Consider the following 23781-nt stretch of genomic DNA (forward strand, 5'->3'; position numbering starts at 1 on the left):
TTCATAGGTGAGCCAGTATGGGGTGATTTCTGCCCCCAGACTCCCTCGCAGGATGATGGGGTGGCCCTGTGGCAGGCCCACGGGAGCCTGGGGGTGCCGAGCAGAGCAGGGCAGAGGCTGCTGCTGCAGGCGGAGCCCAGCACTCGATCCTCCTGGAAACACTCCTGACTAGTTGCTACAAAGCCCAGCTCCACCCGCACCTGTGAAGGATGCCAGAAGCCCTTGATAAAATCTCAAGTCTTCGAGGAATAATGGGCGTGGCCTTAGGCCCTGATTTTTCCTCCAGGCACCTCCTTTCAGCCCTCTCTAGATGCCATACCTCTGAGGCCTGCCACCTCTCCAGGGCCCTGCACTGAGCTAGGCCTGGGGCCCAGCCCTCTAGAGCCTGCAGCCCAGTGGAGAGTAAGACGCATGCATACAACCAGCATTTGAAGAATTCACTGGGCAGTGGGGAAAGAGAAGTAGGAGATGTCCCCAGGGCCTGAGCAGGCAGCCAGGAGGCAGGATGAAGGAGGAGTGGGGCATTGGCAGACCTGGAGCTCTGCTGTGCAAACTTGGGCAAGTTACTTAACCTTCCTGAACCTCAGTTTTCATTCTGAGAGATAAGTAGATGAAGGCATATGGAATGCTAAAGAGATTGCCTGGTTTATGATATGGGCACAGTACACATTAGCCATTCCTTTTATTAGTAGAGGCTGCTGTATGCATGCCCATAGGCCGAGGCTGGGCGAATCCTTCACCCGCTGGCCTGCTATTAAAACAGGGACTCGGGCTACTTGCTAGATGACCTCTAAGGCACTGTTCTGTCACTCTGTAAATGTAAGGACCTCGAGCTCTGGTAGGTGGAGGGAAGGGGAAAGTGACGCTGGGTGAGTGACACAGGGTGAGTGAAAGCAGAGGCAGAAAGAGCATCGCATGTGAGTAGTTTCCTGCAGAGTAACAAGTGACTACAAACTGAGTGGCCTGACATGACCCCGTTTATAACCTCACAGTTCCAGAAGTCAGAAGTCCCGCTCGATATAGCCCGGGGCTGGAAGCAAGGTGTCAGCCAGGCTGAGTTCTAGTCTGGAGGCTCTGGGGGACAAGCACCTGTTCCCAAGCTGGAGAGTTTACTTCCTGCAGTTGTAGGACTGCAGCACCGTTTCCTTGCTGCTCATTGACCAAGGGTTGTTCTCAACCTCTAGAGGCCGCCCACGTCCTTACACAAACCCCCTCCTTCAGGCCAGCAACTCTGTCTCCACCTCCACTGGAACACAGGTCACATTGTGCCCAGTCCCCCCGGGAGAGGGCCCCAGCACTAATGAGGGTGTCATGCTCCTATAGAGGGAGGCCAGGCAGGGCCCATGGCTAGGCCACGCCCTCCAGAGAACCTGCCAGGCCTTTCATGTGCCATCCTTGAAAGCCATTTATGTCCTTACAGACTGGGCATGGTGTGTATCCCAGGAGCCGCGCCGTAACAGGGCTGCAAAATCGTGTTTATAACTTAAGGCCTACAGACCTCACCTCATTTCAGATTAGTCTGGTGTCCAAAGAGAAAACACCTCTTTAGAAGGAGGCATTTTCTTAGAGGCCCAGGCCCCTTAGAGGGTTTGTGTCTGCGGACCCTTTGTGCATCCCAATGCTGGGGTCAGGGACACAGAAGCCTGTGGTCTGCTTTGTGGTAGATTTTGTTAACTCCGAGTTGGGAAATGGGGCTGGGTGGTAGACAGAGTCTATCTCCTCCTTTTTCCCTGGTGGTAAGGTCTGGTATAACTCCCAACATCGCACAAGTTACTGTGTTGGCCAATTAGACAAATTACTTGCCTTCCCTGGGCCTGAGTCTCCCTAATCATGGGGGATCACAGTGTCCTCTTCACACTAAAGGGAATCCGGCACCCCACCGACTTCTCAGGATGTTGGGAGACCAAGGTGGGGTGATTGATGTGGGGGAGGATTTCTCGAGTGGGGTCATCCATCATCTCTGCCTCCAGCGGTGTCTCATGGAGCCTGTCTGTTCTCTGTGTCCCGCAGCCCCTACCCAGGCCCCTGAGCGTCAGAGATGGAGAACTCCTCAGCAGCGTCGGCCTCCTCCGAGGCTGGGAGCAGCCGCTCCCAGGAGATCGAGGAGCTGGAGCGGTTCATCGACAGCTACGTGCTCGAGTACCAGGTGCAGGGGCTGCTGGCCGACAAGACGAGGGTGACGGGGAGAGTGAGAAAACGCAGTCCCACATCTCCCAGGTGAGCGCCGCCCACGGGAGGGGCGGGGCCTGGGCAGGGGGCGGGGCCTGGGCAAACTCAAGGGGGCTGAGAAGGGACTGTAGCTCTGGGCAGTGTCTGGTCGCCTAGATTGCCGAGATGTGGATGGCCCCACCCAGCAGAGTAACCGAGCCAGTCAGGAAGCCCCTGGCCGTGTGCTCCTGGGCCCTCTGACCCACCTCTACTCTGTCCTAACCCGCCGGGCAGCCGGGACCCAGCTGGACTCAGAGTTCATGGAGCCCTCGTTTACTGAGTACCTACTGTATGCTGGCCACCACTCCCTGTCCTCCACAAGCCCATGTTCTAGAAGTGATCTGACGATTGTAGCTTATCCAAAATGTGCATCATCAAAAGTCTATCACTTGTGACTAATTGGTCTGAATTTCACATACAGGCAGTCACTGGCAGAACTGAATCTCTCAGGCAGTTACCCAGGGCTCTGTGTACCAGAACCTGTTAGGCAGATGAGGCCTCCTGACCAGAATCTCAGGTTGGTCTCCCCGCTCCTGGGTCAGTCTGCAGCAGCCCTGGGCTTGAGTAGAAGGTAAACTCGGCTGAAAGGCTGGGCTGAGATTTGGAGGTCTTGAGTTTTCCCATATAAACCACTCAGGTCCGGGACCATGTCACGTGCATCTTTGCTGAACACAGTAAATCCTCAGTAGATATTTGTTCAAGAGCTGGTTCTAGATTTGCTTCTAGCTGCCTGCGTGACCTCAGGCAGAAGCCCTCAACTCCTCTGAGGCTTGGCTTTCTTATCTGGTGAATGGGGATGATCCTGCTGCCTTAGGAATGTTGGAAGATCAGACATGATGAGACCCAAAAGCTACAGAGAAGCAGGGTGTTGCCTGCAGTGGATGCTCGGGAAGGGTTTCTTCTGCTCAGGGTCTGGGTCCTAGTGTCCACCTCTTGTACTTGTCCCACCTCAAGCCTGGGACTCCTCTGACAAATAGGGGCCACACGGGTGCCTGCTTTGGAGAAAAGCCAGGTGCAGCTGTCAGGCATGCCATCTGGGTGGGCAGAAGATCCAGATCCTCCAGCTTTTAAGAAAGCCAGAATGACCCTGTGGCTTTCTTGGAACTCAGGACCAGGAGTGGACCTAATTCTGAAGCCGTGGTGGTCCTCGCCTTATCCCCACTGGAGGGTAGGGAAGAGAAGATTGGCCCTGAGAGAGAAATGGACATAAATGTGATGCTTTCCTTGAAGCCCTTGAAGTTCTAAAATCATAGTTAGTGTGAGCCTGTAATTTGTCCAATATTCACTCTGCAAATGTGTGCTGAGCACCTGCTCTGTGCCTGGTGCTGTTCTAGGACTGGGTACCTGGCAGTAAGCAAAGGAGATGAATAGCTCAGCCCTCGTGGAACTTAGTCCAGTGGCAGATGGCAACTGCTGTGGGGAAAAATAAATCAGGAAAATGGAATGCGGAATGATGGCGGTCAGGAGGGGGTTGCAATTTTAAGTAGGATGTCAGGGAAGATGTCACCAAAGGAGGTGGAGGGGTGAGCTTGCAGATGTCTGGGGAAGGGGTAGTCCAGGCAGGAGGAACAGCACATGCACAGGCCTGAGCTGGAAGCGTCGCTCCTGGGGCAGCAGGGAGGCCATTGTGGCTGGAGCAGAGAGAGAAAGAGGAAGGGCAGAGGAGGTGCTTGAGCGAGGTAATGGGATTGGGTAGACCAAATGTATGAGGGCTGAGCCCTGGGGTTGCCTGCATTTAGAAAGCAGAGGTGTGAAGGGGGACCCAGCAAAAGAGACCAGGAAGGGTTACACAGTGAGGCAGGAGAAAATCCAGGCAAGGTGGGATGCCAAAAGCCCTGGGGAGGATGTATTTTGAGGGAATGGGGGGAGGCAGGCTGGCTGTGTTGACGGTTGACTGATGCTGCAGGCCATGCAGGAGGAGGATGAAGAAGAACCTAATGGAGCCATGGGAGCTGTTGATGACCCTGACTGGAGAGGTGACAGTCCAGAGGTGGGAGGTGAAGATCAGGAGATGAATTGGAGACAGGAGGATGATTCAGGTCCTCCATGTATTACAGGAGTCCCTGTAAAGAGGAGAGGAATGTGGTTTGAGGGGAAGCGAGGTCAAAACAGGAGCATAAACAATATGTCATGGGTTGATGGAAGTGGTTCAGGGCAGAGGGGCCGGTTGCTGGAGCAATGGCCTTGAGTAGGTGAGAGGACTTGGCCTTGACTGGGGTCCCATGGACAGGCGTGTGGTGCTGGCCTGATGTGTGCTTCCTGCCTCCCCCACTGTGTGGACTCTGTGACCTCCAGCAAGGCATCCCTTGATGTTTCCTCCAGGTAGAATGGGCTCTTACAAGAGGAGGGTCCCAGAAAGCCATGAAGCTTCACCCCAGAGGAATGCTCTGTGAGTAGCAGAATTTCTGTTCCCAGAGCAGCTATGGGGAGAATTTTGGAAGGAGGGGCCCTCCCAGCACCTCTGACCTCCCTGTGGTGACAACTGAGCTCTCAGGATGTCAGGCAGATGGAGAAGTGGCCTCAGTCTGGGCCCTGCACTCCCGGCTCCTGCTGCTGGAAAGGATTGAGCCTAACCACGCTTGGATGTCCACATCTGGAGGGGCAGAGTGTGGAAAACACTTGTACCGTCTAGATGCATTCATTAAACTTTCCTCATTCCCTGAAGTTCCCAGGAAGAATCCAGACACCTGCAGGATGCTGGGACCTGCCTGTGTGCTGCTGGCTGAGAAGGGACTTTTCAGTCCTGCTCCTGCCAACCGTCCCACCCCCACCCCAAACACAGCTGGGGTCCAGACTCTGAGGAGGGGGCAGCTGTGAGCAACTCTAAGCAAGGCTGGGGTTAGATGTGTGCATATAACACACTTAAAATAAATACACTTTCTATTGACACAGCTTTATGGGAAATCTTTCTGCTAAAGCACTTTTGCTTGCTTTTATTTAATCTGATGACTATTTTAAATGGAAGCCAAAGACAAACCAAAGCAAACAAAAAAAACCTCAGAGAATGTCCCCGGCTGCCTGTCTGCGGTGGTGTTTTGATGTTTCTGGGAGAGAAAATTGTTAAGAATCTTGGAAACCTTGAGAAAATTGAGGGAGTGGAGAAGAATGTTGCTTTTCAGTGGGTGAGGTCATCTTTTAGGATCTGAGAGATGACAGTTGACACTCTGGAAGAAAATACCTCATGATGCTTGTGCAGTTGTGTTCTCCCCTGCCCCTCTCCCAGCAACAACTAGGAAGAAAAATTGGTGGATGGGTGGATGGATGGATGAGAGAGAAAGAAGCTTCCTTTTTTTCTTTTCTAGATGAGTAACCAAGAGAATGTATATTCTTAGTTTCCTAACATGTTTGGGATGCTGATTTTAAAATTACCCACACATTTCAAGAGTACCTGCTCTCCAATGAATTCCAAGTCCCCAAAGGCACATCCTGAAAGCTGTCCTCACTCTGTCCTTGGGAAGAGGGGCATAATATAGCCCTATTCTGCAGGAGAAGAGATGGAGACAGAGATGAGAAATGGCCAAATCCCCAGTGCCCACCCCTTCCCCACCTACTTTTGGTTCCCTGCTGGGTACTGTCTGTGACTAACAGGCTGTTAAGAGGTTAATATATTTTTCCCCCATGGAGTGAGAGTTAGGACTCTAAATCTCATTGACCTTTAACCTTTGGTGGAAGAGATTGGGATGTTACGAGTGGGGAAGTTTGGCACTTCTGCTGTTAGTGGATGGTCTTGTGGATCATCAGCAAGCTTTAAAGTGGGGTTCACAGCTCTGGCTGCGCCCTGGAATTGTTCCGGAGCTTGAACAGACCCCACCCCAGAATTGAGTGGAATGGGGAGGGGCCTGGGCATTGGCACTCTCTTCAGTCCCTGTGTGACTCTGATGTGTGTCGGTCCTCCTTCCCCGCACCTCTATGACCAGCTACCTTGAGCCTCACTCCCTTGGAAGGATAGAACGTAGGGCCATTGTATTCCAATAAATTCTTATGAGTAGGTCGATTGAAGAGCCAGTGAGGGTGAAGATAACTTCCTGTTATCTTTTTGATAACTTTTTGATGCTGTCAGGCACTTGAAAGGCCTGGCTTTTCTCTCATGCAAAGACCTTACAAAGAGAGATGCCACCATGCAGATATGTAAGACGGGCTAAGAATTCAGATTGACGTCATGTCTCTTTCTCACAATGTTTTTCCTTCTCTTTCTCTTCACGTTTTCCCTTACATTCTGCCTTCCCTGTTCACTGTTTCCTCATCCCCCTTTTATTCCATTCCCTCATTTTCTGCTGCCCTTTGAATTCTTGTTCCCTGCCATCTTCACTCATAGGAGGAAGCGCTCAATGGTGGACCTCCCATGAAAAGCTTAACAGAAGAAGTGAGTGTAAGGGGAATTGTGGGGTGGTTGAACATGGTGACTCATTTTATTTTTCTCTTTATTTAAAAAATTATTTATTTTTAATTACACAAGTACTATATGTATATATTCCCACGGTACGTAAGAATTCAAATACTAATTAGCTATTGCCTTATTTTGCTGTTACCCAACCTCCCGTTGGAATGGTGAGTTAACTTCCTCACCTTTTTAATGCTTTTACCAACACACACACACATCTATAACATGACCTACAGAAATAAAGTATTTCAAAATCATATGTCATGGCTGGTGAATATGCTGTTCAATAACTCACCTTTTTCACCTAGCTGTATGCCCTAGGGATTCCTCCAGGCTTGTACATCTCTATGTTCCATTTAATGGCTGCACAGTAGCCCATAGAATGAATGTCCCACAGTTAAACCATTCACCTATTGATGGGCATTCAGATTACTTCCAAATTTCCCCCTGGAAATACAGGATAGTTCAGTGAATACTTCTGAACATACCTCTTCCTGCACATTTCAAAGTGTTTCTTTAAGTGGATGCTGAGAAATAGAATCAGTTTTAATAGCTATTGCCAAATTGCTCTCTAAAAGGACTGTTGCATTATTCCCAGGATCACCAGTGTATTGGGACAAACGGTCTCTTGTCACTTTAATTTGCATTTCTTTGATTTTTAATGAGGTCGAGCACTTTTTAATCCGATTACCAGTCATTTTTTTTAAAGTAGGTTAAATTTTTATTTTACTTTTGAAGCAACAGTTGGGAAGACAGAGACCATCAGAAAACAGAGAAAGAAGTCCACCATAATTTTATGATAAAAACTAGGGTAATTTTTATGTATGATTTTCACCTTATATACTTTTTAAGAGGTGAACTTCTAGCATACAGGTAACCTTTATTTTTATTTATTTATTTATTTATTTTTAATTGAAGTACAGTCAGTTACAATGTGTCAGTTTCTGGTGTACAGCACAATATCCTAGTCATGCGTGTACATACATATATTCATTTTCATATTTTCTTCATTAAAGGTTATTACAAGATATTGAACATAATTCCCTGTGCTATGCAGAAAAAACTTTTTTTAAAATCTATTCTTGTATATAGTAGCTAACATTTATAAATCTCAAACTCCCATGTTTATCCCTCCTTCCCTTTCCCCGTAACCATAAGATTGTTAACTATGTCTGCAAATCTGTTTCTGTTTTGTAGATGAGTTCATAATGTCCTTTTTTTTTTTTTTAAGATTCAACATATGAGTGATATTATATGGTATTTTTCTTTCTCTTTCTGGCTTACTTCACTTACAGTGATGATCTGTAGGTCCATTCATGTTGCTGCAGATGGCATTATTTTTATTCTTTTTTATGGCTGAGTAGTATTCCATTGTATAAATATACCACAACTTCTTTATCCAGTCATCTGTCAATGGACATTTAGGTTGCTTCCATGTCTTGGCTATTGTATATAGTGCTGCTATGAACATTGAGGGTGCATGTATCCTTTAGAATTAGAGTTCCCTCCAGATATATGCCAGGAGTGGGACTGCTGGATTATATGAGGAATCTCCATACTGTTTTCTATAATGGCTGCACCAAACTACAGTCCCACCAGCAGTGTAGGAGGGTTCCCTTTCCTCCACACCCTCTCCAGCATTTATCATTTGTGAGCTTCTGAATGATGGCCATTCTGACTGGTGTGTGAGGTGATACCTCACTGTAGTTTTGATTTGCATTTCTCTGATAATTAGTGATACTGAGCATTTTCTCATGTGCCTATTGGCTATTTGTATGTCTTTCTATTGCCTGGGTAGACTGCCCTAGGAGAACATTGCTAAGATTTATGTCAGAGACTGTTTTGTCTATGTTTTCTTCTAGGAGATTTATTCTGTCTTGTCTTATATTTAAATCTTAAATCCATTTTGAGTTTATTTTTGTGTATGGAGTGAGAGAGTAGTCTAACTTCATTGATTTACATGCTGCTATCCAGTTTTCCCACCACCACTTGCTGAAGAGACTGTCTTTTCTCCATTGCATATTCTTGCCTCCTTTGTCGAAGATTAATTGACCATAGGTTTGTGGATTTATTTCTGGACTTTCTATTCTGTTCCACTGATCCATGTATCTGTTTTTATGCCAATACCATGCTGTTTTAATTCCTGTAGCTCTGTAGTATTGTCTGAAGTCTGGGAGGGCTATTCCTCCAGTTTTGTTCCTTTTCTTCAGTATTGCTTTGGCAATCCTGGGTCTTTTGTGATTCTATATAAATTTTAGGATTGTTTGTTTTAGTTCTTTAAAAAATGTCCTGGAAAATTTGATAGGGACTGCATTAAATCTGTAGATTGCCTTGGACAATATGGCCATTTAATGATATTGATTCTTCCAATCCAAGAGCATGGGATATCTTTCCATTTCTTTAGGTCATCTTTAGTTTCCTTAATCAATGTTTTGTAGTTGTCCATCTATAAATCTTTCATCATCTTGGTCAGATTTATTCCTAAGTATTTTATTGTTTTGGATGCAATTTTAAAAGGGATTATTTCTTTACCTTCTTTTCCTGCTAATTCATTGTTAGTATAAATAAATGCAACTGATTTTTCATACAGGTAACTTTTAGCTTGCTTGCTTACTTAGCATGATCTCCTGGACATTGTTTGGTGGTTTGGCATAAAGTATAATTGTTTAAAACTGCCAGTTACTGTTGGCTAAATAGTGAAATACAATTAAAGCTAATGGTGATTAATTCAGGCTCTGTTCCAGGCTCAGGATTAAAGTCATGAACAAAATGGACCATAATCCCTGTCCACCCAGCCCGTACTTTTGGATGGGGAAGGACAGATGACTGATGAAGAAGCAAATAGAATATTGCAAGGTGATACACAAGTGAATGAGGCTGGAAGGGGCGGGTCACTGGGCTGTCTGGAAGGCTTACTTAGTCTTCTTGAGCAAAAGAAGGTGAAAGTGAGACCACTTAGGAAGCAGCCTTCCAGCCAGAGGGCATGCTGAGGACACTGCTCTGGTGTGGGAATGTGCCCCTTTTGAAGACCAGTGTTGGGCCAATCTGGTTGGGAGCAAAGTGAGGAAGAGGGAGTGTCATGGCCTCATCAGCGAGATGCTGGAGGGTTTTGAGCAGAGGAGGGACATGGTATAACTCTTTAAATAGGACTCTTTAAATAGGACTCTGGGTGCTGTGGGGAGAATGGCTAAGGTGAGGAGCGGGGGGAGAGGGGGAAGAAAGGGAGCAGGGAGACCAGGAAATCCTTGGTTGATCCAGGAGAGAGGAGATGGTGGCTTGGAGCTGTGTGGCACCATGGAGGTGGGTAAGCAGCGGTCAGATTCTCCTACTTTAAGGCACAGATGACATGATTTTGTAATGAATGACCTTGACAATTGCCTGAGCCTGTAGAAGGACACATTTTCCAGAAGTGAGATATGGAAGACCCTGGGAGAGCTGCTTTGGAGAGGAGAGCTTAAGAATTCAGTTTTTGAACATGAAAGATTTAAGATAGTCTTGGATATCTCAGTGGAGATGTTGATCAAGCAGTTAGATGTACAAAGAGTTCAGAGGAGGAGGATGACATTTGTAAAAAGCATATGGGTGGAATTTTAAGCCCAAGGTTTTGGGATCTTAGGGAAGAGGGTCAAAGATTGAGCTGTAAGAAGTTGGGGCCACGGGGAGGAACTACCAGAGGAGGCTGAGATGTGTCCATGTTAACTCATTTACTTTACATAACAATGCTGTGAAGAAGATGCTGCTTTTTTCCCAGCTTACATGGGAGGAGACTGAGGCACAGAGCTGTTGAATAAGCTGCCGAAGGTCACACAGTGAGTATGTGGTCAGTCTGCGGTTTGAAGCAGGTGCCATACACAGCCTCTCTGCTATTGGCAGTTTCTGTAATTATTACAGGTGGGGAAAACTGAGTCTTAGGGATGAAATGACTTGCCCAAGGTGACAGAGCAGGAATATGAACTCAGATTCGTTGCTTCAAGAACTCAGGCTCCTAGTCACTGTGCCACCTGCCTCCTCAGAGGGAAAGTTTTGTTTTTTTTTAAGGATAGGAGCAAAAAGCCTTTCTCCCTCTCTCAGATCTCAGCCTTGGGCAGTCCCCTCCCCCTTACTCACAAGGTTTTCCTGGAGTTTCACTGCAGATGGAGAGAGGGAGCCACCAGCCAGTCTCCGCCCCCATCTCCCCTCTTCTCCTCTCCTGATCGGTTAGCGCTGTGCCAGGACAGAGGAAGCAGTCGAACGTGCTCCTGACTTTGAGAAGCTCTGGTCTCTAGGGTGTCCCATGCCTGGCTCTGTGAGGCTGGGAGGAAGTGCCATCCCCTCTCAGGTGCCTCACCGGGAAAAGAGTGCACTGGGTGAGAGCAGCGGTTCCCATGGGACCTTCAAATTGCCCCTGGTGGTCCTGGCACTCCCTTGATTAAGAAGCCTTAGATAGGGTGACTTTTTTTTTTTCCCCAATGGTCTCTTCTTTATGATTTTTTTTAATTGAAGTATAGTTGATTTACAATGTTGTATTAGTTAAGACGACTTTTAAAATACTTCTTCACTTTGAAATGATTGCAGATGTACAGAATAATTACAATAATAAGACAAAGAATTCCTGCATATCCTTTTCCAGATTCTCCAACTGCTTATATTTTACCACATTTGCATTGTGTCCTTTCTCTCCATAGAAAAATAGATCAGCCAATCAGTAGATTCTATATATAGAGAGAGATTGCTCCTTTATCCCTTAATACTTCAGTGTGTGTTTCCAAAGAACACGGACATTGTTTTACATAATCACAGCACAGGAAATAAACATTGTACAACACTATAGTTTATAGATCTTACATTTCACCAGTTTTCCCAATGATGGCCTTTCTAGCCAAAAAATTGAAAAAAATTAAATGTAGATTTACCATGTGACCCAGCAATTCTGCTTCTGGGTATATACCCAAAAGAATTGAGAGTAAGGACTTGACCAGCTACCTGTACAACATGTTCTCAGCAGCATTATTCAGGTTAGCCAAAAGGTGGAAATGACCTGAATGTCCATCAGTGGGTTACTGGATAAGGAAAATGTGGTCCATACATACAATGGAATATTATTGAGGCTTAAAAAAAAGGAAATCCTGTCACATGCTACAACATGGGTGAACCTTGAGGATTTTATGCTACGAAAATAAACCAGACAGAAAAGAACAAATACTATATGATCCCACCTCAGTGAGGCATGGAGAATAGTCAGATTCATAGAGAATGAAAGTAGGATGGTGGTTACCAGGAGCCAGAGGGATGGTGAGTTATTGTTTGATGGGGACAGTTTCAGTTTGGGAAGATGAGAAAGTGCTGGAAATGGATGGTGATGAATGTACTTAATGCTGCTGAATTGTACACTTAAAAATGGTTAAAATGGCAAATTATGTTATGTATATCTTACCACAATAAAAAAAAGTCTAGATCAGCATCTAATCCAAGATCATACATTACATTTAGCATCCAACATTTTTATTGGCTCTTTGAATTAATATCTATTTATTCCCTTTGCTCATTCTGCCACTTTTTGACTGTGAAACCCTGGGTCAGTTACTTAACCATGCTATGCCTCAACTTCTGTATTTGCAAAGTGAGTAATAAATGGGCCTAGGGATCTACAAGGAATAAATGTTAATGTATGTAACAGGCTTAGAACAATCCCTAGGTTTAAATGAAATCTTTATATTTTCAGGCAATGAATCCTTTGTTATATGTGTTGCAAGTAGCCTCTCACTTGCCTTTAATTGCGTTTGTGATTTCTTTGGTCACACAAAAGTTTTAGACTTTCATGGAGTTTAAAACTTGTATCTTAGATTTTAATCAACTGGAATGTGTTGTCCGTGGTAGTGGGAGACAGACACTAGGGTAATTTTTTCCTCACTGGCTCGTGGATTGTCTCAGTCCATGTGTTTATTGATGATCTCTCCTTTCCCCTGATTTGAAACACTGTCCTTATCATATATTAAATTCCCATTTGCACATCCTGTCTGTCTGTGGATACAGTTTTATCGGTTGATCTTTGTCTCATTGTCCTGTGCTGACTCAGCATGCTGATTTTGCTCTGCGTGGTACACTTTGATGTCTGAAAGGGCAAACCCCAGGGGACTTCAGACACCACTGAAAGGGGTAGGGGGAGGTTCAACTTTAGCACCTTCAGCACCCCGCTCCCCAGGCTTTTCCCACTTCACTCCTCTTCCCTCAACCTTCAGTGACTTCCCCTGTCCTCCACAAAGTCTGCTCCCAAGATACTGTCCATCCTGGGATGCAAGTGACTGATAACAGACTATACTTCTTTTTAGTGTGAAATATTTTAAATGTTCCGATAAAAGTAGAAAATAATAAAATGAGCATCTAGTTTGATTACAGAATAAACATCTGTACTCCTGTGTTTATTAATCTTTAACCCTGTGCCATCTTTGTTTCAGCTTTTTAAAATAAGAAATAAATTATAGCAGTTATGGTGGAGACTCAAAGCTACTCTCGTGAATTCCATGTTCATCATTCCCATGTGTACAGATTTCCCACTTTCCCCGCCTCTTTGTGTTCAATGACCTTTTCAGGAGGGGCCATCTTATGCACAGAGGACTTGTTTAGAGAATTTTCCAGGCAGTAGCTCAGAAAAGGCAAAGGTGAGGCAGGAGGTGGTGGCTGCAGCTGAAGAAGAAAGAAGGCAGCTTTGGCAGCAGGATCCCAGCAGCGGGGCAGGAGCTTTGAACAGGGAAGGGAAGGCTCCCAGGGGCTTTTAGGGCCAGGGAAGAAACACTCTTCCCAGTGGAGGTGATTCAGGCAGCAGCAGGGAGAGGATATGACTGGGGATTGGAGGTGAGAAGCCCACAGACCCAGTGGGTACAGATTCCTGGGAGAAGTGCTGCTTAATTCCTCCCCCAGGGGTCAGGAAAGCTGTGCACAGCGGGACCACAGCCCCTCCTCCAACAACTTTGCCTGCGGCCATGTCTGTATCTAGTCCTGTCTGGGTCTCAGGTGGATTTCTGCAGACTTTACCATCTCATTTGCTTTCCTACACATGCATCTGCCCTCTGCTCTCTGTCCCATGCTCCACTTCCATCTCTGCCTCCACCACCAGTGGAAATGCTGCCCAAGGCATAAGAAGATGAGGCAGAAATGCCGTGGCTTCTCCCTTCTTCCTGTCTCCCATTGGCCCAACCATGCTGGAAACCAGCTGAGTCTGCAGGGTTCAGCCCCTCTGCGATGCAGAGCAGAGGTGGGCAAGAAGTGTATCTGAGGGCTGACTCTCGTGGGACTGGTACCTTGCCTTTGCCAGTTCTTTGAAGCTGAGCTGTGCTGTCCAGTATGGCAGCCAGTAGCCACATGTGGCACCTGAGCACTTGAAATTAACATATGCTCTACATGGATTTCAAAAATCTAGTATGGAGAGAAGTATGTATAATAGCTCATTGATCATTTGTATATTAATTACCTATCGAGATAAATATATTGAGATAAATGTAATATATTATTAAATTTAATTTTACCTTTTCTTTTTTCCTTATTTAAATCTAGCTACTGGATCATTTAAAATTACGTCTGTGGCTCCTATTTGTTGGCTAGTGCTGCTTAAGGGTGTACTTGTACCAGCCTAGATCATTGGTATTGTAACAAAATGCCTTTCCTATACAAAGGTCATGCCCTTGACACACAGCCTGGAGGGTATGTCTAGCCAAGGTGTTACAAATCTGGGACTGTGATGGCCTCGAGCCATCCACACTCACTGACATTTCTGACCAAGTGTGTCAAACAGGAAGGTTGGGCTCCTCTGCTTTTTAGGAATCATACAGGGTGTAGGTCAAGGTCAATGTTCAACATTAGCCAGAGAGCCTAGCTAACGTTTAATACGATGCTAAAGGCCCTACCGTACGTCTAGATAGCACATTGCAGGGGAAGAGCAGTACTGTTACTACTACTTTCTGTATAGATTTTTTGTGGTTCACCAAGGTCCTTCATTTCACCCTTGCAGAGTTGCACAGCCTTACTGTCCCCATTTTATAGAGGACGAAATGAAGCCTGAGAGAGCACGTGGATTTTTAGTGGCTCTTACACTTCTGATGTATCGCTTGAGGGGCTGGTCAAAATGGAGAATACGGACTCTGCCGCCAGAGAGTAATTCAGTGGGTGGAGGGTGGGGCCCAGGGACCACTGTCACGCAGGTGGTTGTGAGACTGTACTTTGGGGGCCCTGAGCTCTCATGAGATCAATGGTGGGACTGGGCTTGAGCTGGGCTTCTGATGGCCAGTGTGGGGCTCTGCCCCAATGCCATGCTGTCCCAAATGTCCACAGGTCCACCGTCATTTTGTTGCTAGGTGCACGGGATGATCCACACATGCATGCCTGGCCTCCAGCTCTGGCCTTGACCCTGTAGGGGGTCTAGTGTGGCTGAGGCATAGTCAGGAGGTCAAACATGGTGCTGTTTTCTCAAATCTCATAATTATCCTATGTGGTGTCTGGTTGGCCTTGGAATGTAGCGGAATGTTCATGACATTAGATGAAAGGAGGTGGGTTTGCCTGCCATACGCATATACCAGAGGGTCACCTCCATGTGGAATTTGGAGATGCCAACTTGGACCTGCCGGTAGAGAAAGATTTGTCTTTGAAAGTGACTGAGCAAGATTTCATACCAGCTGTACTGCAGAAGGATGGGACTATTCCTGGGGGGCCAGGGCAGAGTGAGGACGAGCCTGTGTGTCCTGCCATCGCTGACTGCCCCTTTCTCCCCTGCAGTGGACGGTGGACTGCAGCGAGCAGCTGGACAGCAGCTGTTCCTTCTCCCTAGGACGAGCCCCCCCCGCAGCAGGTAGGGATCCAGCTCCATCCGGGGGTTTTCATGGTCTTGTCTGTCTAGGTTCCTGGGCTGCCCGCCATGGTGCTCCTGAGAAGGTGGTGATGTGGAAAGAGTAGGAAACAGGAGAGGGGAGGGTGCTGTCTGCACTCTGGAAAGTTCTCCCTGAATACCCAGCCACAGTGAAGCTCTCCCTCCCCAGGACACATAGATTCGTAAGATTTATTTTCAGTAGCAACATAATTTATAATAACAAACATCCGCAAACAGCTAATGGTCCGTTGAGAGGGGAATGGATAAATGATACATGATATATCCTTACTGTGGAATATACACAACAGTCAAACGCATGAACTAGAGGTTCGCACATCAACATTGATGGCGGATCCTGCAAATAAGGGGACCCCTAGGATTTTGGTGCTGGTGAGGCCACTTTGGAGATCACTTCTGCTCCAGGTTTACAGAGGACCTGGAGGGGCAGGCTGAGGGGGTGAGGTGTCAGGTACTTGTCCACTTCCCCGGCCAACCAGCTTCCTGGGACCAGAAAGCCTGGGCTGCTTGCCTGTGAGATCCCGAGGGGCCCCCTGTGCATCATGTGGCTGGGAGGGAAGGAGGCAGCTGCTCTTTGAGAGCCATCCCTGGTGACCCCCAGGCCCTGCACACCCTCTGGCTGTCCAGCTGTTCTTGCTGATGCCTCATCCTGACCTGTGGGAGGTGGTGGGATCAGAGGCTGGAAAAAACCATCTATCCCCAAGCCCCAGCCCAGCCTCACCCTGCACCTGTCCAGAGAGATGAGGGAGGCTCTGTGGGCTCCTGCAGTAACTTGCTCCCTGTACCAAAGCAGCTGCATGAACACATTGCCCAGGCCCACTTGCTTGTGTCAGCTTCAGTCCCATGGTGCTGATGAGATCATCTCTTCTGTACTCTGTCCTGAGAGAAGGTGGTCAGTGGCCTCGGTGTGGCTCTTTCTTAGGCTGTAGGGCTTTGCTGTACCATGGGGCGGGAGGACAGCGGCCCTGGGTCGTTCTCCCACGCTCATTGTGTGTGTGTGTGTGTGTGTGTGTGTCTCATTGATTCTAAGTAGGAGGCCTCGATAAAGCCAGGGTGGGGCGGGGCAGGAGACCCAGGTTCTCCTTTTCGCTCTGCCATGCCACAAACTGGGTGGCAATTCTCAGCTTCCTCATATAAAGACCAGGAGACCTGATGGCCTCTGAGAGTCCTTCTAGCTTCTCCATGCTGTTTGTAGATGAGGAAGCTGGGTCCATGGAGCTGTGATGACCTGACCAAGCTGGGACTTGAACCCAGGTCTGTGGCCTGCCCCGTCCCCTTGCTGGCCCTTTACCTTGCTTACTATAGCAGATAGCCTTCTATGGAGGTCTTTGGTCCCCATCACCAGACTGCTGGTCCTTGCTCCGGGACCCCATTTGTACCCCCGAACCCCTCCAGCCCTTGGCCTAGGACCTGGCACATGAGGGGCACCGTCTCCAGTGTCTGCCGATTGTCTGGGATTTCCTACGTCAAGATTCCCTTAACTCTTCAGCGGCAAAGGTGGCTTGGATTTGGGAATTCAAGAACTGGAGAGAGAGGGCTTCAGGGAAGGGCTGAAGTTCTCAGACTGAGGACCTAAGAGGCTTTACCAGTGAGAAACTAAAAAACCAGCTGTTTGTTATTTAGTTAGTAGGTGTCTGGTTCTGGAATCTTCCAGAGTCTACCTTCTTCTCTCTCTCCTTTGCCTCCATTTTTGGGCCCCCTCTCCCTGCTGTTTCCCTCTGGTCCCATTCTCCCATCTCTCTGGACAGGCTTCCCAGGGAGTGGGAATGGCGTGTCCTCCCGCTTGCCCCTCATCTGCCTCCCTCCCTCTGGGTTGTCCTTTCATAGCTGCCTTTATCCCTGGAGGAGGGTGGGTGGGGTGTTGGCCAGGGCTGGGGGCTTGCGGGAAGGGGTACCCTGGCACCGTGAGGACCAGCCGACCCCCATTCCCACCTTGAGAAGCAGCTGAGCAGTCAGCTTGGGATAAGCAGGGGATGAATGAAATGCACCTGAATTTCAAGAACTTGTAAAAGGCTCACATTGGATCCTTTCTTGGGAGGTAGAACTGAGACGCAGGTCAGTTACAGGGGACAAGCCCCAGGAAGGTGGAGATGGGCTCTCAGAATATAAACCCGCCTTACTTCCCTGACGTGCCAGGAGCACGAGCATTCTTAGTAGGGGTCTCCTGAAGGCTGTGGGGCCATGGGCACTCCCACCGCCCCCATGTAGAGTCTCTCTGGTCATCTCAGCCGAAGGAAGGGGGAGACACCTGCTTCCAAGAAGCAAAGGAGTGGGCAGGGTGCCGCATGGGCAGCCGGCCTCAGCCCCACGTGCCGCATGCCGCGTGGGTTAGGGGTGCAGACTCTGCGGTGTCCACGTGCGGCGAGCCGGCAGGGCTAAGAGGGAGGGCTGCCCCGCCTGAGTCCCGGTGTGGCAGCGCCCCTGTGCTGTGCGGGGCTGCTGGAGGCCGAGGAAACTCAGCTGGTCCTAGAGTTCAGGGTATTTGCAGAGGGATTTTTCATAGATTCCTCAGCCGGGTGGTGTTTGTAGAGGCCTGGAGCATAGCTTCTGCCTTCAGGTGCCTTACCTCTTAGAAGGACAGGATAACGTGTGAAAGAAGGCCAAGTGCAGGGCAGGAGATGCAGGGTCCAAAGGGTGGCCAGATCTCTGGTGACCCAGAGCTGAGGAGCCGGGGCAGGCCGAGCAGGGGAGGTGGCACCGAGCAGGGGAGGTGGCACTGAGCGGGACCTCCTGGATGGACTCGGACACTCTACACTGCACTGCATGGGGAGGCAGGAGCTGGATTGAAACGAGGTCTTCTGAGGTCAGGAGAACCTTGCTCGGTGATAAAAAGCCCAATTTTTAGACATTAGTGACTCAGTTAATTAGCATACGAACAATGAAGTGCTGTGGACAAGTCTCTTTCTTGCTACTAACCTGGGTGAGTACTCAGGCTGGCACAGTAGCTCAGCCGTGTTGGGACAGCCTGCTTCCTTCTCTGCTGTGCCCTCTCTAGGGTGTGGCCTTTGTCCCGTGGCCCTGTAGCTCAGGTCCATGTCCACGCTCCTGGCAGTGGGAGCATCCTGGACCTCATCCCCGGGAACCTCGGGCGTCCCCTCATGAAGCAGCTCTTCTGGCGCCCTCTGGTGGAGGGATCAAAGCTGGCCAACCTCCCTTAAGTGACCGCATCGTTAAGGAAAGCCCTAGAACTGGCGTGCTGCAGCTGTCCCTGCCCACCTGCCCTGCAGTGGCCCTGATGGCGGGGAGAGCCAGAGAGCTGCCAGCTGAGGAGAGCTTCTTGCTGGACAGCTCTGACGGGAGGCTGCTGCCCAGACATCCAGCAAGGGCCCCTTCATCCTGGTCCACCACATGTAGGGGCAGTGGACTGGCTTGTAGGGCCATGAGCACACCCACTGCCCCTGACTGCACCCTCTCAACCAGGCAGACACCCTCACGCTGATTCATGGGGGGACCGGGATGTTCCACATGTACATCTGCCTGTCCGGCTGGTCGTAGGCCGTGAGCTGGGCGCTAGGGCTGCTTCTACATCCCTGCCCACCCCTAGCCTAAGGCCTTGCACATAGTGGGTGCTCAGTCACGACCCCTGAGTTGGCTCGGACCTGGTCCAGGCAGACGTTCCCTAGCGGACCCTGTTCTTCTGGCCACACCAACTTGGCTGAGCTTTCAGGGGTCACTGAGATAATGGGGCAGCTCTGCTACCCCATCCTCCCCCTGGGGGAGAATTTCAGGGGGAAACAGGCTAGACTGAGACTGGGGTGGCTGGCTGCTCTAGCAGTTTCCCTGACTACCCCACCTTGGCCACGTGTGCCCAGGGCAGTGGGGCCGGCAGGAGGGTGCTGAGGTGCTCAATTCTGCCCAGGAAACCGTGTGGTAGGTCACAGACCATGCGCCAAATGAGAGGCCAGGTGCAGACCCATCTGGGGAGCAGTCATGCACTGGGATTATTTATTTTGTTATTTTAATTAATGTAAAAAAAAAAAGAAAAATCTTCTCTGAACCCTTTCAGAGGCACAAAGTTAGGGTAACCCCAGATAGAATCCCATGAGCTGGGAAGAAGGGGGCCCAGAGAGTCCAGAACAAAAAAATCCAGGCTCCACATAGCCCTGAAGAGGCCTGTCCAACTGCCAGCAATCAGGACTCAGCTGTATTTAGGATTGTTTGGTGTCCTGGCAGCCTCTTTCCAAGAGAGCTTGTCCATCACCTTGTCATTTACCTAGGAGGCTGAAATACAGTTTCCACCTTTCCATTGTAACGGGAAGCTCATGGAGATGATGTAGAAGAAAGTGCCTGAAACAAGAGAGTGCAGCCCGGTGCATTTAGAAAATGTCTCCAGGCACCAGCAGGGGGTTTAGCATCCAGGGAAGGAAGCCAGAGGCGTGTGAAAGGTTGTGTGGAGTCTGCCACAAATAGCTCTTCTCCATCTGCACAGCAGTGCCAAGGAAATGAAATTAATGTGCACAACAGCAGCAGGGCCTCTAATTAGACCTTGAGAAGGACTTCCTGACTGAAGGACTTGTTGGCCCATAGTGTTGGCTGTTGAGCGAGTGATGTAATCTCTGCTGGGAACCTGGTGAGCACACCTCCTCACCAGACAGATCGTGTGGAGCCCTGAGAAAGGGAGGCATGTGCCAGAAATGATGTCCTGAGTCCTGGCTGACAACCTGTGATCCCGCACTCCCTGGAGGGAGGAGAGAAGGCCACTCCCGTGTTCCACCATGATGCCAGTAGCACATCAGAGCATCAGGTGGAAAGAGCCTTATCCCAGGTGTCAGGAGAACCAGATGTTGACCCACGTGTGGCACACACTCCAGTCTCCTCTGAAGAACGGGGTTTGGGCTCCACAGACTTCTCTGAGCCTCTCTGGAAACCTCTTACACTATTTACATTCTGTGTCTCCATGAAATGGGACCAAATAGCTGCTAATAGCAGTAGCAGGTCTGGATTTTCCTATTTCTCTACTGTTCCCCACACCTACCTTGATACCTGTGGCATCCTGCAGGTTAGGGATACCCTGGGAGTCACCGCTGACTCAGACCCAGGAGATGACAGGTAGCAGGTGGAGGTGAATCATAAGTGCACTGTTTACCCCTCTCGTACCTCTTTACCTCTGGAAAAGGGTAGAAGGAGCTTTCTGCCAGTCATCTTGCTGCCCTCCAGGAATTATAGTATCTGATTCAGAGCCAATGTAAAAACTCATTAGTGCAAAAGATATCTTAGTCAGAGTGCCTAGATTTTTAATCAGCTTCTACAGATATTTAAGAAATATCATATTTCTGTTCAAGGCCCTGCTCTCTGTTCAGGCAGCATTTATTGAGCGCCTGCTGTGAACCTGGCTCACATCTGAGCTGGAGCCTTTGGGCTCACTACCTGTTTGTAGGGTGGAGGCTAGTTAACATGAAACAGGCCGAAGGCACACACAGTAAGTGCCCCCAAAGGGACGTCCTGAGCTCAGACACTGCAGTCATTCCGAAGAGCGGTCCTGTTGGTCTCTGTGGATAGGGAGATGTCTTGCAGGACATGAGATTTGATCTGTGCCTTCAGGAATGGGTAGGATGTCTTCCTGGGTGGAGGGGAAGAGAGAAAAGGATGAAGAGAGAAGAAACGGCATTGGCAGAGACTTGAAGTCGGCCATAATGTTGGGGTGTGCCAGAGGCAGGAGAGAGCACAGCGGGAGTAGCTGGTCAGTGCTGGGTGTTACCAGGGTGGTGGGGGATGAGGGTGGTGAGACCAGAGGTGTCTGTGTGCCATGCTGAGATGCTGGAACTGCTGTCCCACCCCACCCATTTGTGCACCTTGTCCATCTTATATTTCCTCTGGTGTTCCATACAGGGGAAGTCTGCCCTCTGTATCAGTCAGGATAGCCTGGGAAATGCTGTGGTAACAAACAGCCCTGAATCTCAGTAACTTTAAACCATCCATTCAGGACCCAGCTTGGCAGAGCAGGTGCCATTTTCACCAGTCGTCATGACAGGGAACAGACCACCGGAGGGGCTTGTGTTGGCAGTTCAACGCTCCAGCCTAGATGTAACGCATGTCACTTCCACTCTTAGCTGGTTGTCCACAACTAGTCATACAGCCCCACCCAACCATAAACACACTGAAAAGTATAATCCTACCATTTGCCTGGAACGGGGAAACCAGAACTATTTGGTGACTGGCTAGAATGACTGTCACATGCCCCACCTCTACTGGAAACTCAGCAGCGGCTGTGGCTGACTTCTTCCCCCCTTATCTCCTTCAGATCCAGAGCTAGGCAGGTCTCCAGTGAACCCTAAGGATGTGGACTTTCAGGATGACAAGAAGCTCAGAGGTCCCCTGATCCAACCCCTACCCTGCAGTGCAGGATCCCCCTCAGGACGTGTCCAGAAATGGAGAGCTCACTGCTTCCAGAGGCGTCTCAGAGCATTGTGGGGCAGCTCCACTGAGAACAGCATCTTTCTTTGATTCAGTCCAAACCACCTCCTCGTAACTCCAGCTAATGGTTTCAGTTTTGTTGCATGGCTATTTAGCTTCTTCCCCAGCAAGTCTGCTTTTAAAGCTAAACATCCTCATTCCTGCAGCCGTTTCCTTTTGTCAGGGTTCACTCATTCCTTTGTTTGTTTATTTGTTCTTTCATCCATTGATCCAGTCAGCACGTTATCACTGAGGGCCACCTGTGTGCCAGGCACAGGCACGGTGCTGGGAAGCTGGTGTTGGGACATGGAAGGAGACGGGTGTAGTCTCTGTTTACATGGAGAGCAGACTGGGGAGAATGGGCATTTAAACCACAGACTAAGAAGTCTGGGACATGACACGGTGGTTCCCAGGTCCTGTTGCATCCTGGGTTACTCCTCTGGGAGCACCAAAAGTATGGCTGCATTTCCTCTTAACAAGCCTCCTAGAATGGACCACGCTGTGATCTTGTACCTCCGCTGCTCCCAGCATGTGGGCATCTCTCTCCCAGAAGATGCCGTCTATCCCCATCCCTGAAGTGACTTCTGGCTCCAGCTCACCTGGAGGAACCCAGGATACAACACTTACCAAACACTATTGACGACTGACTTTTACAGGAACAGACAGCAACCATTCATTGAGCTCCCACTGTAAGCAGTATCAGCCGTGTGGCCTGGGCTCTGTCCTCAGAGTATCCAGAATCTGCTTAGAGAAAGAAGATTTTCTCGAGTGGAAAAGCAACAGTTCAGAGCAACGTGAGAATACGCGGAGGGAGTGGAGCTGGTGTCTGCAGGGCAGCTTGCGCCTGTAGAGGAGGTCAGATGCACAGGCGTGAGTGGGGAGGAGCCATGCTGTCATGGTAGCGGCATCAGACTGGAGCAAGGAGACAGGAGTCCCAGCCTCTGTACCTCCAACTTACTGTTTCATCACTGGTGAGATACATCATCTCCTTGCAGCCTCAGTTTCCTCTCTGCAAAACTACGCTTAAAGTCATCAAAATGTTTTGTTAAAATACAGACATGGATTTCTGATTCTGGAAAGATGGAGTAGATGTTCTTTTCTACATTCCTACCTGGACATTCTATATAAAACAAACATAAGATTCTGAAAGGTGGAGAGAAGGCAGACCAGCTAGGGACCTTGGGTCTTGAGCATTGACACAGGAGTGATCTCTCTGGGTTTTCTTTTTGCTCCCTGTATCCCAGACTTGGAGCTGAAGAAGTAGGTAGCCAGGAAATGCCAATGGACACAGGTTTTTTTTTTTAATGAAAGTCCTGGTAAAAGCCTACTCTAAGTGTGGGTCCAGGAGAATGACAACCTAGCAAGATAGAAACTTTTAGACAGTAGCTGCTCTACTCCAGCCAAACAGCACAGACAAAAACTGTGGCCCCTTCCCCACCCGCACCAGCAAAGAACCAGTGGGAGCCTGGATTCCCAACCCACTCTGGGCTGTAGTGAGGCCCCCTAACCCCCTCACCAGGGTGGTGTCTGAGAAGGCCAAGTAGGAAGCTGTGACTTTTGTCCCTGCTGGCTGGCAGGAAGCCCCCTGCCTCCCTCCTCACCATGTGGGGGACCTGGACTCCCACCGGGGTGGAGGTGCCCCTCTCCTCCCTGCTGGGATGTGTCAGAGGAGGTTCTAAAAAAGAGCTGGGACTTCCACTGTTGCCCAGTGGTAATGAGGCCACCCCTACAGCAAGGTTAGTGGGGACGAGGTGGAGTCCTGAAAGTCCCACCTCCACCCAGCTGTACGACAGGTGCCTCCTGGGCTTCTGCCTCCACTGCACTAGTGAGGCCGTGCCCCTTCTTTCCCCTGCCAGAGCAGTATCACAGAGAGCCAGTCAAAACAGAAGATTTAAATCAGAGATTCAGAGTCTCATTACACAACAATTTGACTGTTACATAACAA

The 23781-nt window shown here is 49.0% G+C and overlaps 1 protein-coding gene across 1 annotated transcript; it reads left to right on the top strand.

Annotated features, from left to right (window-relative positions):
- Positions 1-2024: 2024 nt before the first annotated feature.
- Positions 2025-15400, top strand: LOC140688664 (CBP80/20-dependent translation initiation factor-like). Its single transcript, XM_072948268.1, has 2 exons — positions 2025-2217; positions 15335-15400. Exons 1-2 carry the CDS (start codon positions 2039-2041, stop codon positions 15384-15386), a joined length of 231 nt encoding a protein of 76 aa, XP_072804369.1. The 5' UTR covers positions 2025-2038; the 3' UTR covers positions 15387-15400.
- The last annotated feature ends 8381 nt before the right edge of the window (positions 15401-23781 follow it).

This window comes from Vicugna pacos, chromosome 23, assembly GCF_048564905.1.
Source record: "Vicugna pacos chromosome 23, VicPac4, whole genome shotgun sequence".
In the NCBI taxonomy this organism is placed as follows: Eukaryota; Metazoa; Chordata; class Mammalia; order Artiodactyla; family Camelidae; genus Vicugna; species Vicugna pacos.